Source organism: Anastrepha ludens, chromosome 6 (assembly GCF_028408465.1).
Source record: "Anastrepha ludens isolate Willacy chromosome 6, idAnaLude1.1, whole genome shotgun sequence".
NCBI lineage: Eukaryota > Metazoa > Arthropoda > Insecta > Diptera > Tephritidae > Anastrepha > Anastrepha ludens.
Genome location: NC_071502.1, coordinates 103,031,972 through 103,046,376, shown reverse-complemented (window position 1 = coordinate 103,046,376; position 14,405 = coordinate 103,031,972). Strand labels below are relative to the sequence as shown.

Sequence of the window (14,405 nt, the reverse complement as noted above, 5' to 3'; positions counted from 1 at the left end):
TAAGATTACCGAAAAACAATGCTGATAAGAAGTAAATAGTTTACTTCATGACTGCAGAAATTCCTATACCAACTGCGCGACTAACGAAAGTTTTATATTTTTATTGTCGGCTGAGAACTTGCAAATGTTTGAAGCAATGCAATAATGAAAAAACACTTACCATCGTAAAAAATAAAAATAATATCAATTATCGAATCCCGTGTTTTATGAATTTATACTATATGCAACTATGTATTGCAAAAGCACACACCGAGCGATAAATGTTTCAAAATATAATACGTATTTTATTTAATTGCCTTCGTGTATATTCTTTAAAAAATACGCTTTTATGCTTTCTATTTCGTAGATCTATAGTGGAAATGTTGCTATGGAAAATCAACTGTTCCAAGTACGTCAAAGCGGCTATGAAAGTAAACTACTAATTAGAATTTTCGTCAAACTTGACGATTTAGTTTAAAAAGCTTTTTCGCCGCCACTCTCACGCCTAACCACTGCACTCTTCTCACACACAACGCTTGCAACGGCAGCAGCGAGTTCAAGGGCTATGCGGCGATAATTTGTTATCTTTGATATGCCACAATGAATATATTATTTTGTTTTATTTATTTTTTATTTTCTTCCAGATAGCACTTCCGTTGCGCGTGCTATTTAAATAAGTGTGTGCGTTTATCGGTAATATCTCTTAGGCAAAGCTTTCTTTTTAATCTTCACTTATATGCCTATTTTACGATATTTACTGCAGCAGACTGACTGATTGACAACTGTGAAAACTCTAGAAATTGCTGACAAATTTGATGCTTGCAGCGCAGTGAACCAAGCTTTGCACTCAAGCTCTCGATGACGAGAAGAAAATGTGCTCAATACTGAGAGCGAGTGGATATGTAAATCAATGTGAATACATAAACGAAAAAAAAAAAACAAAGAATGGAGTTTTACAGGTAGAAGACAATCTGAATATGGCGACTAACGTCAAATATATGTAAGTAAATATAATATAAGCAAATAAAGAAATAAAATAAATGTATAAATAAGTATACGAAACAAAATATGTGCAATGCAAATAAGCACAAAATAAATGGGTGAAAAAATTTGAAACAGATACTTATTATTTGCTGAAACTCTATACGCCAATTGGTGTTGGGTTTCCGCTTAGCGCTTTTGAAAGCAACAACAACACACACTGGCTGACGTCAACGGATGAGGCAACCGGCTGTGGAGTTGTGAATACCAATGTATGATACATACATATGAATGCATGCATGAATGTAGAACGAGTAACTGAGAAGTTAATCATATTCAAATATGTATGTATGTTGTACATACAGCCCACACGCCCACATTTGGGTATGCGTGTAATGTTATTTCAATACATAACTTTAAAGGAAATTTAACGAATCTCTTTTAACATGTAGCATAGAAACAATAACCATGTACATGCACATGCGCATACATATTTGTATGTAGAGTGCGCATGTGTGGAAATACTTTATTCATGATCGGCCCCCTCGAAGCACATACAATAAAATAAAAATTAGTCTGGATGGAACTTATAAAATGATAATGAACACAAGATTCAATGGTTTAGGTCAAGCTGCTGTTCAAATTTGTTATTCGCAGTTTTCCCTGACTGAAACGTTCTTTTTACCGCAGTACCTACAATTAAATTATATCTCAGTCGAGAAGTTGGAAACAAACAAACGACATTTGAACGACTGCCATGGTCGATTAGACAAAAACAAGCATACTTATTACAGGCGCTTCATTAAACAATTATATTTATTTAAAAAAACGCTAATTAGGTCCATTTGCCAAAAGTCAGATTAAGAGCTTAATTAGATTTTAATGAGTAGATTGAAGACGAATTCACACAACATTAGAGAAAAGAAAACACTTAAATGTATTTTGTCTTTGCAATTTGGGTTTTTGAATGTCAAAATTTCTTTCAGATTGTACACAAACAAATAAAGCAGCAACATAGAAGAAGGTCACTTTGACATTCAAAATATCAATTCGCAAGAAAAAACAAAATCAGCCGCTCTAGAGACATCACCTGCCTTGGAGTCAAGTAAGAGTGCCAGTGAAATAAATATTTTTACTTTTTCCAAGGCGTATTCGTTAAAGGTGTTAGCACTAGACCAACAACAATGTTTTGAACGCTTGATTGTCAAAGCAAAGTATTGGCAAAGAAGAAAACAAAGAATGAATTCACCTTGTTTCATTCTGGGCTGACAGCCACATGGACACGGCGAAAGAAAAAAATGTATTAGAGGAATTTGCGATGACAACCTTGTCGAAAAATAGCAATTATTTTCTATTGTGTTTGAAAAAAAATGAAACTTTTAAAGACAACAAGAAAAACTGGATGCAATACTAATTTGCACTTACACATTCGAAATTATATTTTCTGTTTTAATATTTGGAGCAGTTAGAGATAATGCAATTTAAGATTTTTTTTAATAAATAATTATTTTTTAGTATCAGGGCATCTAATACCGGTATTTGTCACCTGCGATCCATTTTTTACTGACAAAACTATCCAATAAACACGACAGCTGTTCACTAATCCACGTAACAACCGTCTGCCACAGTACATTTTAATCAGGTTTAACCATCCCGTATACCGATTAACGCCGCCTTATGTCTATGCAATAAACTTGTTTTTGAATTCTTCAGTTAGCCCAAAATTGGCCCTGAAAAACTCCCATATCTAAAACATCCACCATCTACGAATACCATAAATTCTAATAAAACACTTTTCTGCTTCAATAAGCATTAAAATTATTATTCTTATTTCAATAGATTCCATTTTTAAAAACGCTTTTTAATTTAGCAAAGAATCTTTATTCAGAATGACATACAATCACGGGGAATCTATTAAAGGTGGTATCGGCGAATCAGTTGATTTGTTTTTTTTTTTCTTTCCCCTGTCCATGTGGCTGTCAGGACAGAATGAAACAAGGCGAATTCATTTTTTGTTTTCTACTTTTCCAATACTTTGTTTTGACAATCAAACGTACAAAATATTGTTGTTGGTCTAGTGCTACCACCTTTAATAAATGCGCCTTGCATACAATACATATTTACTTTCACAAGAACAACTGTTTTTTTTATATGCGACAATACTTTCATTGTACAACCACAGGTACGTTTTATACGCCACACCCATTGTGCCAAGCCTATAATTTCTTTCCAGCCTGATATTTCATTATGGGACTTGAAATACATTCTTAAGATTTTCTTAAAATGCCTTTGACTTCTCCTCACAAAATCAACCTTAGGCGCTTAGCCTAATTTTTACTTTTCAATTTTCTACTACAATTAACATACAACATACATTCATCCACATATTGTAAAGAAATAAACCCCGATTATGTGAAGTTTTAACCCTTTGGTAGACACCCTTTTTAAAATTTCGATTGGGCACCCGGGTCTGGCCTTTTTTCGTTCTGTTCGAGGATCCTTTTTAAGAATTTATATCCATAAATTGATAGAAAATTATATTTTAGGAAGCTACCTGAAAGCTCAAGTCGTTAGCTATATTAGAAAAAAATATAAATTCATGTCCAAAATCGAAAAGCCAATCTGGTCAGACCCGAGTGCCCAATGGACGGTTAAGGTATTCACAAGGTATTTAATTTTTTTAATGAGACCCTGGCAAAAAAAAAAAACAAAAAAAATTACAATAATTGGCTTTTCAAAGTGTCAGACGAATCTGAATAAATGCAGAATAAAACGAGGAAAGCCATATAGTATCGGATCGCTTGGTATGGAGTTCTAGGTTTAAGGTGGTTAGGTTGGAAATTAGCTGTAGAGTAGAATGGGGTAAGATAGGTATGGGGGCACAATAGGTAGGTGGGGTTTTCGTCGCACTGTTTTTGCAGAGGTCACTCGTCTTATGTGAATTGAATACCTGGTGGGGAACAACGTTCGCGACTGTCATTTCGGCCGTCACCATTGATTAGTTATCCTAGTTCTGGCGTCGTTTAGTTTTTTGTGAGCTTTTCTCCGACATAGCATTTTTTTTATTCTACGGTGCAGTGCATTTAATGTATGTAAATACTTGTCAGGTGAGTTTTATTTTACGTAGAAAATAATGCTGAACACGAATAATGTGTTAGTTTTTTGATATTTTTGTTTTAAAAAAAAAATATCGACACTAACATAAAACATGTGCTTGGGGGCACTATAGGTCAGCCGTCTGGGGGCATTATAGGTCACTACTTTTAATTGAATAAAATAAATTTTAAATGTTTTTGCAGCAAAATGGTGCGTAATTATGTGCGAAAAACGTCGAAACGAAGTGAAGAGGACGTAAAAAACGCAATCGCGGAAGTCCGAGATGGCGCTAGTGTTCGATCAGCCTCTAAACAATTTAAAATTCCGTTCGAAACATCACGTGCTCGCGTGATGAATTAAAGAAAAATTCCTAACTTTTATAACATGTGCAGTGTTCATACTCTATAAATAAAAGTTAAAACGTTACTTTCCAAGCCATGTACATTGTTATTTTCCCCTCACAATTAGTGACCTATCGTGCCCCCCGATTTTAAAAATATCGAAAAAAAGTACCTTTGTCTTATTGAATGCAGCTTCCAAAATATTTAGCCAAACATAAGTCAGTATAACCAAAATGTTAGCAGATAAATAACCTTTCAAAATCTTGCTTATTTTTCAAAATCAATGCAAAAACACCATAGCAAGAGCTCTCCAAAATAAAATGACCTATCTTACCCCATTCTACTCTATATATTAATATTTTATGTAAAGCAAAATAAATATATGTACATATGTACATGCATACCTATACATACATACATATGTATATGTAAGTAGACTTTTGAGATTTTCAATACATCCAAACTTATACAAAAATGCATATGTATGTACATATATGTAAATGCTAGCTTACGTCACGTGCCATGCCCTCAAAAACCCAATGATTCATGGGTAGATAAAACTCTTCATATGTATGTATGTGGTATATAAATAGGGATCAATATAATAATGTCTCCACATGTCTCCACACACACACATACAAATTTCCTAAATGTTGTCAAACAAGTAGATCTACACAAAGCGCATAAAAAATAATAGGCAACAACAAAAGGCAGCCGGCAAAATTGAAATGTTCTGCTGCTAGCTAAGGCGATCTTGACATCGGTAACCGCCATTCATTCATGACTCATAAATATGTATGCATGTGGCTTATTCATAAAAGCGCACAAAAAGATATCTACCACATGCATATACATACATACATATGTATGTATGTGCGATTATATCTGCAGATACATGTATGTATACATATGTATTCATAAGCTTATATACAGCCGACTATTTGTCAAGTTCATAGCGAATAATAAAAAAATTGCTTTTGCCTGCTTTTTTTTACCAATTTTTGTGTTTCTAATAGATTTTGCAACAAGTTCATAAAAATAGTTGGTTTTTAGTAATTACAACAGTAAAATACAATTATTTGCTTTAATTTGTACGCACTTCTAAGTCATTTGTGTAACCCATCTCCACAAAGTATTCAAATACATACGCACATTCGTCAGGGATATTTAAAATACTCAGAAAGCAGCTGTATTTTCTTCTTCATTTGTTTGTGAACAGCACAAAAGCAGCTGACACTGCTTGTGCAATGTTTTATACTGCGATATTGTAAGGTAGACGACGACTTGGTAACATGAACTAAAACTTTGTAGCTGGTGGGTGCTGTAACAAAAAGTTGTATTTCCCCAGCGATACCAGACTTATTTATGAACAGCATATAAAATGATAAACATTCGAGCACATATGTTCATAATACATACGTTCATTTGAATTTAGCAATTGGGTAATAATGTTTACTGAATACGAATTCCCAGTTACAAATGGCCGCCCAACGCTTTCAAAAGTGGTCAATATGTGACTGTTATCTTATCAGCGGACTGCCAAAAAATTCAATTATGCCAATTAAAGCCTGAACGTTGTTATTTGCATTCCAATTTCAAATATCCGTCTTATCAGCGAACAGCTATGGCATATATCACTTTTGGGTTTATTTTCTCCTGCATTATGTATTTTTGCTTACGTATTTATGTACATATTTATATAACTTTTGAAAGCCACATTATCAGCATTAAAAGCTTCAAGTTGTCATAAGTACCTAATGTCTGCATATGTACATACATACATACATATACGAAGCGTAAATAGCAGGCAGATAAAGACTTGCTGGGTTGCAGAGCTTTAAAAGTCGTTGACATTTTTTTTACGTTACATTCCAACTGTAATATGTATAAATAAATTGTTAAGAGGTACATAGAATCAATTGTAGCGTAAAGGCAGAGAAACGTTAGTACCTACATACAATGCTATATTAATAATCTACCAAAGTAGAAATGCCACTGCACCAAATCAAGAAATCAAGTGTCAGCACCCTCACGAGCACTTTCACCAGAAGCACGCCACCTGCCAGCCAACCAACAGATTTGTGGTGGGCGTTGCGTCTTCGTTGCGTGCACATACGTATGTATTTATTTACAGCTGCATATGTACATATGTATATACATAAATGTTTGTTTTTAATTTAATTTCAAGAGTGTCATTTATAGCAAAGCAGTTTTCATTTACATATCTGTAAAGTCGTCTACATCGCGTTTTTGGGGGAAAAATACGGCTATTTAATTCACAAATCCTTATAAAAACTTAAATGGTTCCCATTCACACAATTCTAACTTTTAGGTAATTTAGTATTTTTTTCGACTCAGCTGAATGTTTAACCGTACCATAACAGCCAGAAGGATACGGGTACGATAGAAGAAATACAGGGTTGTTTTTTTAACAATATTTAATACCTGGCGTACTAAGAATTTTTTATAATAAGAAAAAAAGGACAATTCCAGCAAAAACATAAAATAAAATTATGCGTATACTGGAATCAGTTTCCAGATAAATTTATATATGTATACATATGTAATTTTTTTTAACCGGTAGATTTGTGAATTTTGTACAAAGTCTGAAATTTTGTTTTATAAGGTTTTTGTTTTACAATGAAATACATATGTATGTACAATATTTTTTTTTAAATTTTAAGGGAAAAATTTTGCATGAAAAATATCGCGAATATTGTAACAAGATGAAGTGACCTAAAATATTTATATTAAATTTCAATTAAGGGCCGAGGCAAAGCAAATAATAAACCCACTACGCTCTAACCTAATGGCAAGTTTACGCACATTTCCACCCTGAATTCACTTCCGTGAACTATTTACAGATATCCGATTACAACTCTGCCAAACTAAAAAATTTAAACGAAGTAGTGCGAAGTAATTACGCCAAATGTAAGTAATAATGCCAACTTGTAAATTGCGAAAAATAGTTGATAATAAAAGCGAAAAGTTACGTTATAAATATGAAAAAAAAAAAAAAATGTTACATACATACATATGTATGTATGTAAAACAAAATAAAAGCAAAAAAACGTTTATGCGCGCTTATATACTACATATCTATTTACATAAACGAGAAGCCGCGTAAACTCCGCATTTGGATTTCAATTTTTCCATTCATTATTCTTATTTTGTTGTCGCTTCCAATTGGTTCATCGAAAAAATTGGCATACACTCATGTCCTATTTAGCACAGTAGTATTTATCACCATTTGTCATCTCTACCTTTCGTATATACATACATATGTACATACATATTTTGTAAATAATGTTTACTTTACATTTTAAACGTAACCGACGTACTTCATCACTGGTTTCCTTCATTCGTTCTTTGCAACACCCTTTTTTATTTCTACAACAACAAACATGCGACAAACTGACTGACTGTCTGTCCGTCCGTTAGATTTGTAGACCTTTCACTCTCCTTGCGCCCCTTTTAACATTTTATTCCCCTTCATCATTTTCCTAATGATGAACAGCAACAACTAATATACAACAACGAAATAAGCACAATGAAATTTGCTCGCCGGTAATATCAGCCGTTGCGTTGTTGCCGTCGACATAAAGCGAAAAATGTTGAAATAGCCGCAGACGGCGATAACCGCAATGCGGCAAAGTAGCGGTAGGCAACGGTTCAAAAGCGAACGAGGTGAATGAAACGGATGTACTAAGAACATGCGCATCGTAGCGAAAGCAAATTCACATATATATGTACATATCTACATGAATGCACGGGAGCAATAGCAAACAAACAAACCCAGGCAGAGAAAACAGAAAGTATACACTAAAGACACATGACAATAGCCCCTGTTGCACGGCCAACAAAACCAACCACAATGAGCCAGTTGGACAGTTGGCAAGATGGAAACATTGCAAAAGCAGAAAAGCCGAAAAGCGCTTTATCCATACCAAAGTGGCGAAAACACGGGAGCAACAAAATACCCAACTGACAAGCAAATGTGTGTGAAACGGTTAGCAGTGAGCGCGAGAGAAACGAGAGTAGTTAAGCGAAAATAAAGCGTGCAATGAAAAATATGAGAGAACGGTTGGCACAAAAAAAAAGCGGTGGCGACCGCGAGATACCATTGTGATGAGTGGTTTTTTATCAAGGGATAGATAATAAAAATGTACCGAGATTACAGAGGGGTGGATTTAACTGACTTGTCTGGCAAGCTACTCCGTCTATAAATTCCAAATTGCCTGAAAAGTAGTAATCTTTCCATAAAAAAAAGTTAATTACTTTAAATGGCCGTTACAAATATTCAAACAACGTTAATTTTACTAAAAATAATCAGTCCTCACTGTATCCAGCGCGGGTTTGATTTTCTTTTATCACTTAACTCGAATGGTTAACCAGATAAGTTATAATAAAAACTACTGAAATAAGAGCAATAATTTTAGTTATAGCAAATTGAGTGAAAATATTAGTACGAAATGAAATTTTACATGTCTATAGCAACCACGATAACAGGAATATTATCGATTGTTTTCAGTTGGCGCAACTATCATTTTTTTTTTTAGAATGAGGCCATTCAACGGTAGGCACACTAAATACAACTTCTAGGCGTTAGAACTGAGGGAAACTTCTTTAAAATAGTTCGTTTAAACAGTTATCTTATTCCTTAACTAACTGCTTGACGTTATACGACGTGGAAATTTTATTAAATCATTTCTAGTGCTTTTGACACACAATTTCTGATAAACAAAAACGTGCAATGAACTCAGCACAGAAATAAGCAGGTAGCAAAGTAAAAATACCCTACTTGAGTAAAATTACTATCAATTATAATAACACTGAATATAGTACTCTTTCACTTATACCAAAAAATATGTATAGGGATCTACCATAGATTTATATAAATAAATGTGTTGGCAGATATGCACTCGAATATCTTTTTACAGTTATTAAATTATATTTCGGCCAGAACATATTTTTGCGCACTCTAGGCTGCATAATGTAAACGTTTGCGTTTTGTTATTTATCGCGCTGCTGACACATTTCACACTTGCAGCCAAAAATGAAACGTTATAGTGGATGACACATTAAATTTTCTTCGCGCCGTTAGCTCTAGCCATACAGTCACATAGCCGTCATGCAAACACTTTTTAGTAATGCTAACAGTAAACATAATATACATTTGTATGTAGACCACATGTCCGCAAAAATATATTGAACAAGTTGCTGTTAATAAAGTAAGAGGCGATAAAATGATTTAAAAACATGTATGCCAAACACATGTACGTACATATGTAGTTGAAATAATTGACTAAATGAATAATTAAAATTTATAATTTTTTGAAGAGGCTAATTAAGAAAACACTCATAGAAATATAAAAAAAATTGTAGTAAAATTTTTATTTAATTGAATTTTTTTAGAAAGAATTAGAATACTTACTAATTAATGAAAAAGAAACAATACTTTTAATAATGAAAAAAGAAACATTTGCACAAAAAGTACAATAGCCTAGAACATAAAAACAATTATATTGATGAGTCAAAAACTTTTTTCGCGTTTTGGCGAATTTAAACAATTGGGCATATATGTATGTAGATAAAAGAAAGTGAAATGAATTTCATTTATAACGCTATTCAGTTAGCCGTGCTGACTTTGCATAGGCTCTTTGTAATTTGCACAGCTGTCAACTGTTGTTTGATTCTTACACAACAGAATTTGACATTTTCGTATTTAAAAATTAAATTGAAATATTGGATAATTAGAATATGAGTAATTAACTAGTGCAAATAATGAGTAATCTACTCATTAAATAATTTATAAAAATCTAATCATCCCAAATTCCCTACATCGAAACCCGATAACTTGATCCAAGAAAGTAGTACAGAAATAAAAAAGTGTATGACGGAACCTATTACCGACTTTTGATGATGTGCTATTTTAAAAAATTTCAAAGTTTATTACTCGAAAATAATAAAAATATGTATTTACCATTTCTGCTGTTGTGTTTTTGTTAGTTGGTTAAAGGTGGAAAGTTAAAATTAATTATCTGCTTATTCTGCTGATTTCTCCTGTCGCTGTTACCGCTGCTACTGCTGTTGGGGTGGTTTCTAACTGGTTATCCTTTGCCTGGAAAATCAAAACCAATACAAGATCTGGAGAATCATACTTTTTCGAGTTGTTTTCGCATTTTTTTACAATATTTATTTTTATTTAAAACATTGCGTAGCGTTCGCATAAATATTTGTACATATTACTTTTGTAGTTTTAATACATTTTTCTTTTACTTTAACAATTAATATCACGTTTTAAGTTGAACAGTTACCCCTCTTTTCTAAAATTTTCAAAATTTATTTAGTGCATAAAGAATCTGGCAGTACATGTATTATGATAAAAACACTGTTTAGTATTTTTTTTTTTTTTGCTGGAAAAACATGTGCCGGAAACAGAGTCGAGTTCCTTCGAAATATCTCAATTGGTATATGGGCGTTTGCTAAACATCTAAAGCTACTACAACTCGCGGCTAATCGTGTCTTACGTATAATTTGCGGTAACTCAAACCCCGATTCTTTAATTCCCTTTTTTTTGTTTTTGCTTGTTTGTTTAAAATTTTACAGCAAATTTGCTTTTGTCAGCCACCTAGCCACATCAACACATTCACACGTACTCGCAGCACTGAACACGAGTCGAGCCAAAAGTTGGGGCGAGGGCGAATTCGCGTATGTTCCAGTTCAAATTTTCAAATTTTTTTGCTCGTTTTGGTTTAACTTGAAAACTTTTTATCTAATACTTTTATTTGTGATTTTTAAAACCAAAACTTGAGAAAAAAATTAATTTGGTATAATATTAGGACTTTAAAAAAGTGAGAAGAAAGAAATTATACCCGTTGCCTAATTAATATTCCTGGCAGCTTTTTGACTTTTTTGGCTCAATACTTTCTTGTATTTATAAAACAGACGAGACTATTTAATTTTTAAGTCCGACACGGTTAACAACTCAATTGCAACTGCGCTAGCGGTTGGCTACGCCAAGTCACTTTACAGCTACACAAAATTCTTCCAAACGCTTGTTAGCTTGGTTCTCTGCGCTTTTACGGCTCTGCGCTTGTGCTCCCATCGCTGCTGCCTCATTTCGGTCTATTGTCATTTTCCCATTTTCCTGCCTGTTTTCGCTCTGCTTTTTGATGGCCTCTTGTTATTTTCTCATTCTTCGTGCTGATTATTGATTCAAGTGCGCATTCGTCTGCTTCTTCTTTATTTACCGTTTCAACATTTACTTTTCGCACAATTCGCCGCCACTAATTTTGCTCTGCTGCGGTTCGTTTATTTTCTACTCATTCTGTTTGGTATCTGCTCTCTGTCGATTTCCCTAACTTTCGTTAAGTTACGCTCTCTTCATTTGAGTCTCTGCTGCGGGTAGCCGCTCGGCTCTCGCACCTATCGTACAATGCTAACGTGGTTATTTACTTCCACCCAGATCGCCAAATTCGTTCGCCTCAAACGCATTGCAGTACTGCTTCGGGTATGTTTTATTTTCTTTTCGTTTTTTATTGTTCGTACATTTTAATGCTTGAATGGTTCGTAGCAAAGACTATTATGTTCAATTCGCATTATTCGCTTTAACTTTAGCGAAATTGTTGTTACACCGCTGTGGCATTCATCGTGTACTGGCCCGACCCCCTCTAAACGGTGTTACATTCCATATAAATGTATACTTACATAAGTACATGTATGTAGGTATGTACATATGTACATGTTAAGTGCTTGTTCGCATTCTGCATTTCTGCAAAATGAGATTTACAGCGCTGCCAACTCACGAAGTTTGCATTTTCTCAATGCCTTTTGCTTCCTCTTGCTGGCCATGTGTAAATGTTCTGGAAGGCGCAAGATTAGGTGGAAAGAGCATGCAGCTTTAACAAGTTGGAGAAGATGGATAAGGATGTGTTAATGCGTAAGCGAGTTATTAGTGAGCAGCTTAGCATAGGAAATCTTATTAGAATTTATTTTGCACATACATGCATATCTATGTATGTGTGTACATGCACGAGTGTGTAAAGTCGCGTCTATATGTACATAGTATATATATTTCTGTATATACAAGTACAAAGTCGAATTTGGGGATTTTGAGTAAAAAAACTATGCACATGTTTGCTGATGCGTATGTATGTGTGTATAAGTGCGCATGTGGCCTGAATCTGAAAATAATGGTTTGTGCTTCCGTTTCCGGTTTCGGTTCTACATACAGATTTATGCACTTTGCTACGTATTGTGGAGGCAATAGTAGAATGTAGGAAGTTAAATCTCGTATTCCAGAACTATAGGGCTGGGTCATTGCAAGATAGAGACGGTCTGCACCCAAACCAGCCACAAACTTTACAACTGTCTCTTTCTGGCGATAGATTTGTAAAGGATTTGATGTTTCCAAAACAGTATTATCTACATTATCGCAAAGGCAGTGATGTATATTCTGCCAAGGACTGATACCAAAGCTGCAGTCCCCAAACATTGTTTGAAGCTCGAGAATTTGCGGACATGACGGACCTTCGCCTATAAAAAATTTGTTTTGTTGTGAATAGTCACCTATCAAAGTTCTAAGGATAACTGCGTCCAAGCCAATTTGTACAAGAGAATGTCACAGATACTAAGCACATTTTTAACAGCATAATGCCAATACAGACAAATGCGACAGGAGAGATGAACAGCTTTACGAGAGCCGTTTCTACTAATGACTGATGACTGTTTGTTTAAGCATCTTAAATTCGTATACCTAAGAGCATTTCTAAAAACAAAACAAATAGCAGCATTATTTAGAGAGGCGAAGTCCTGTTATAACGAATGCTTGTAGCGGGATTTCAAAATTCAACGAAGTGCAGAAAATTCAGTGACAAAATATGGCTGAGCAAAAGAACTAGCGGGGTGTTACAAAGAGCACGCAAAGAGAAGGTCATTTAATAAATCTGAATTCCTTGCAAAGGCGAAAGGCGTCATATGAAAAAATGTTTGAAGGAAATTAGGGACTTCTGCAAAGAAATATCTATCACAACGTTATGTACTCGTTTCTACGAATATGGTTGGTTTCGTGGGCGCCCAAAAATGCACAAATGCACAAAAATGCTAATATAATCCCATTTTTACAGTACATACGACATCAATTACACAAAGCGAAGCATGAATACCTTGAATTAATTGAGTATCGATGTATTGCTTTGGCGCGGCAATGCTCCGAATTTGAATCCTATTGAAAATTGTTGAGCTCATTTTAAAAGCAAAGCTTACCAATTCCGAAAACCCACAAAAGCAATCTTAAAAGAAAACATCAAAGATATGTGAAGTAATGACGTTGAACTAGAAAAATATTCGAAAATTGCATCAAAAGCACGCCAACAAGAATTATAGTGTTTGACCACCCCTCTAACCACACCCTATTGCAGGTGATTTGTATAATACGCTTTTGACATGCCAGAAATGCAATCGGAGGTTTGCATTGCCTACCATTGTCGGTCGTTTACTGTTTCATGCCCAAAGTGGGCATTCAAACGCAAGCAAATCGAATGGTAATCACGCACAGAACCACTCGGCTATAGCGCCGGGCATCTACTATTATAAATCTATATACATACATACATATATTAGCACACACATACATATACGCACACGTATGTAGCATAGTGTAATAAAAATGGCTATGGTTATCGACTCAGATCTTTAACTATTAAAATATTGTAGCAATGTAGCAGAAACATTCCGCACATATTAATAACTACGTGTGCAGTTACATACATACATACATACATACATACATATACAATGTAAACTTAGATCTTTATAGTGGAAATTTGCAAACAAGCAATTGATACACTTGACTGCACACATATAAAGGGTCATACATTGTTCCGTGTGCTTGTATAGGCAGCTATGTAGTAATAATAAAATTGATAAGATTATCTTGAAAAGTTATCGAAAAGTAATAATTTTAAAATATTTGTCTTTTATGGTGCACATTGAGATTAGAAATTT

The 14,405-nt window shown here is 34.3% G+C and overlaps 1 protein-coding gene across 2 annotated transcripts in view; it reads right to left on the bottom strand.

Moving 5' to 3' along the window:
• The window catches only part of LOC128868084 (calmodulin), a 31,776-nt gene extending 20,368 nt beyond the window's left edge, over nucleotides 1-11,408 (bottom strand). The window contains exons 1-2 of one of the 2 annotated variants that reach the window (XM_054109816.1): nucleotides 11,273-11,408; nucleotides 10,381-10,518 (exon numbers count right to left, since the gene is read on the bottom strand). In XM_054109816.1, the coding sequence (XP_053965791.1) occupies nucleotides 10,381-10,383 (3 nt within the window). In that variant the 5' untranslated portion in view covers nucleotides 10,384-10,518; nucleotides 11,273-11,408. Of the gene's footprint in view, nucleotides 1-160; nucleotides 185-10,380; nucleotides 10,519-11,272 lie in introns of those variants that run through there. The other variant, XM_054109817.1, reaches the window with a different exon arrangement.
• Nucleotides 11,409-14,405: the final 2,997 nt, after the last annotated feature.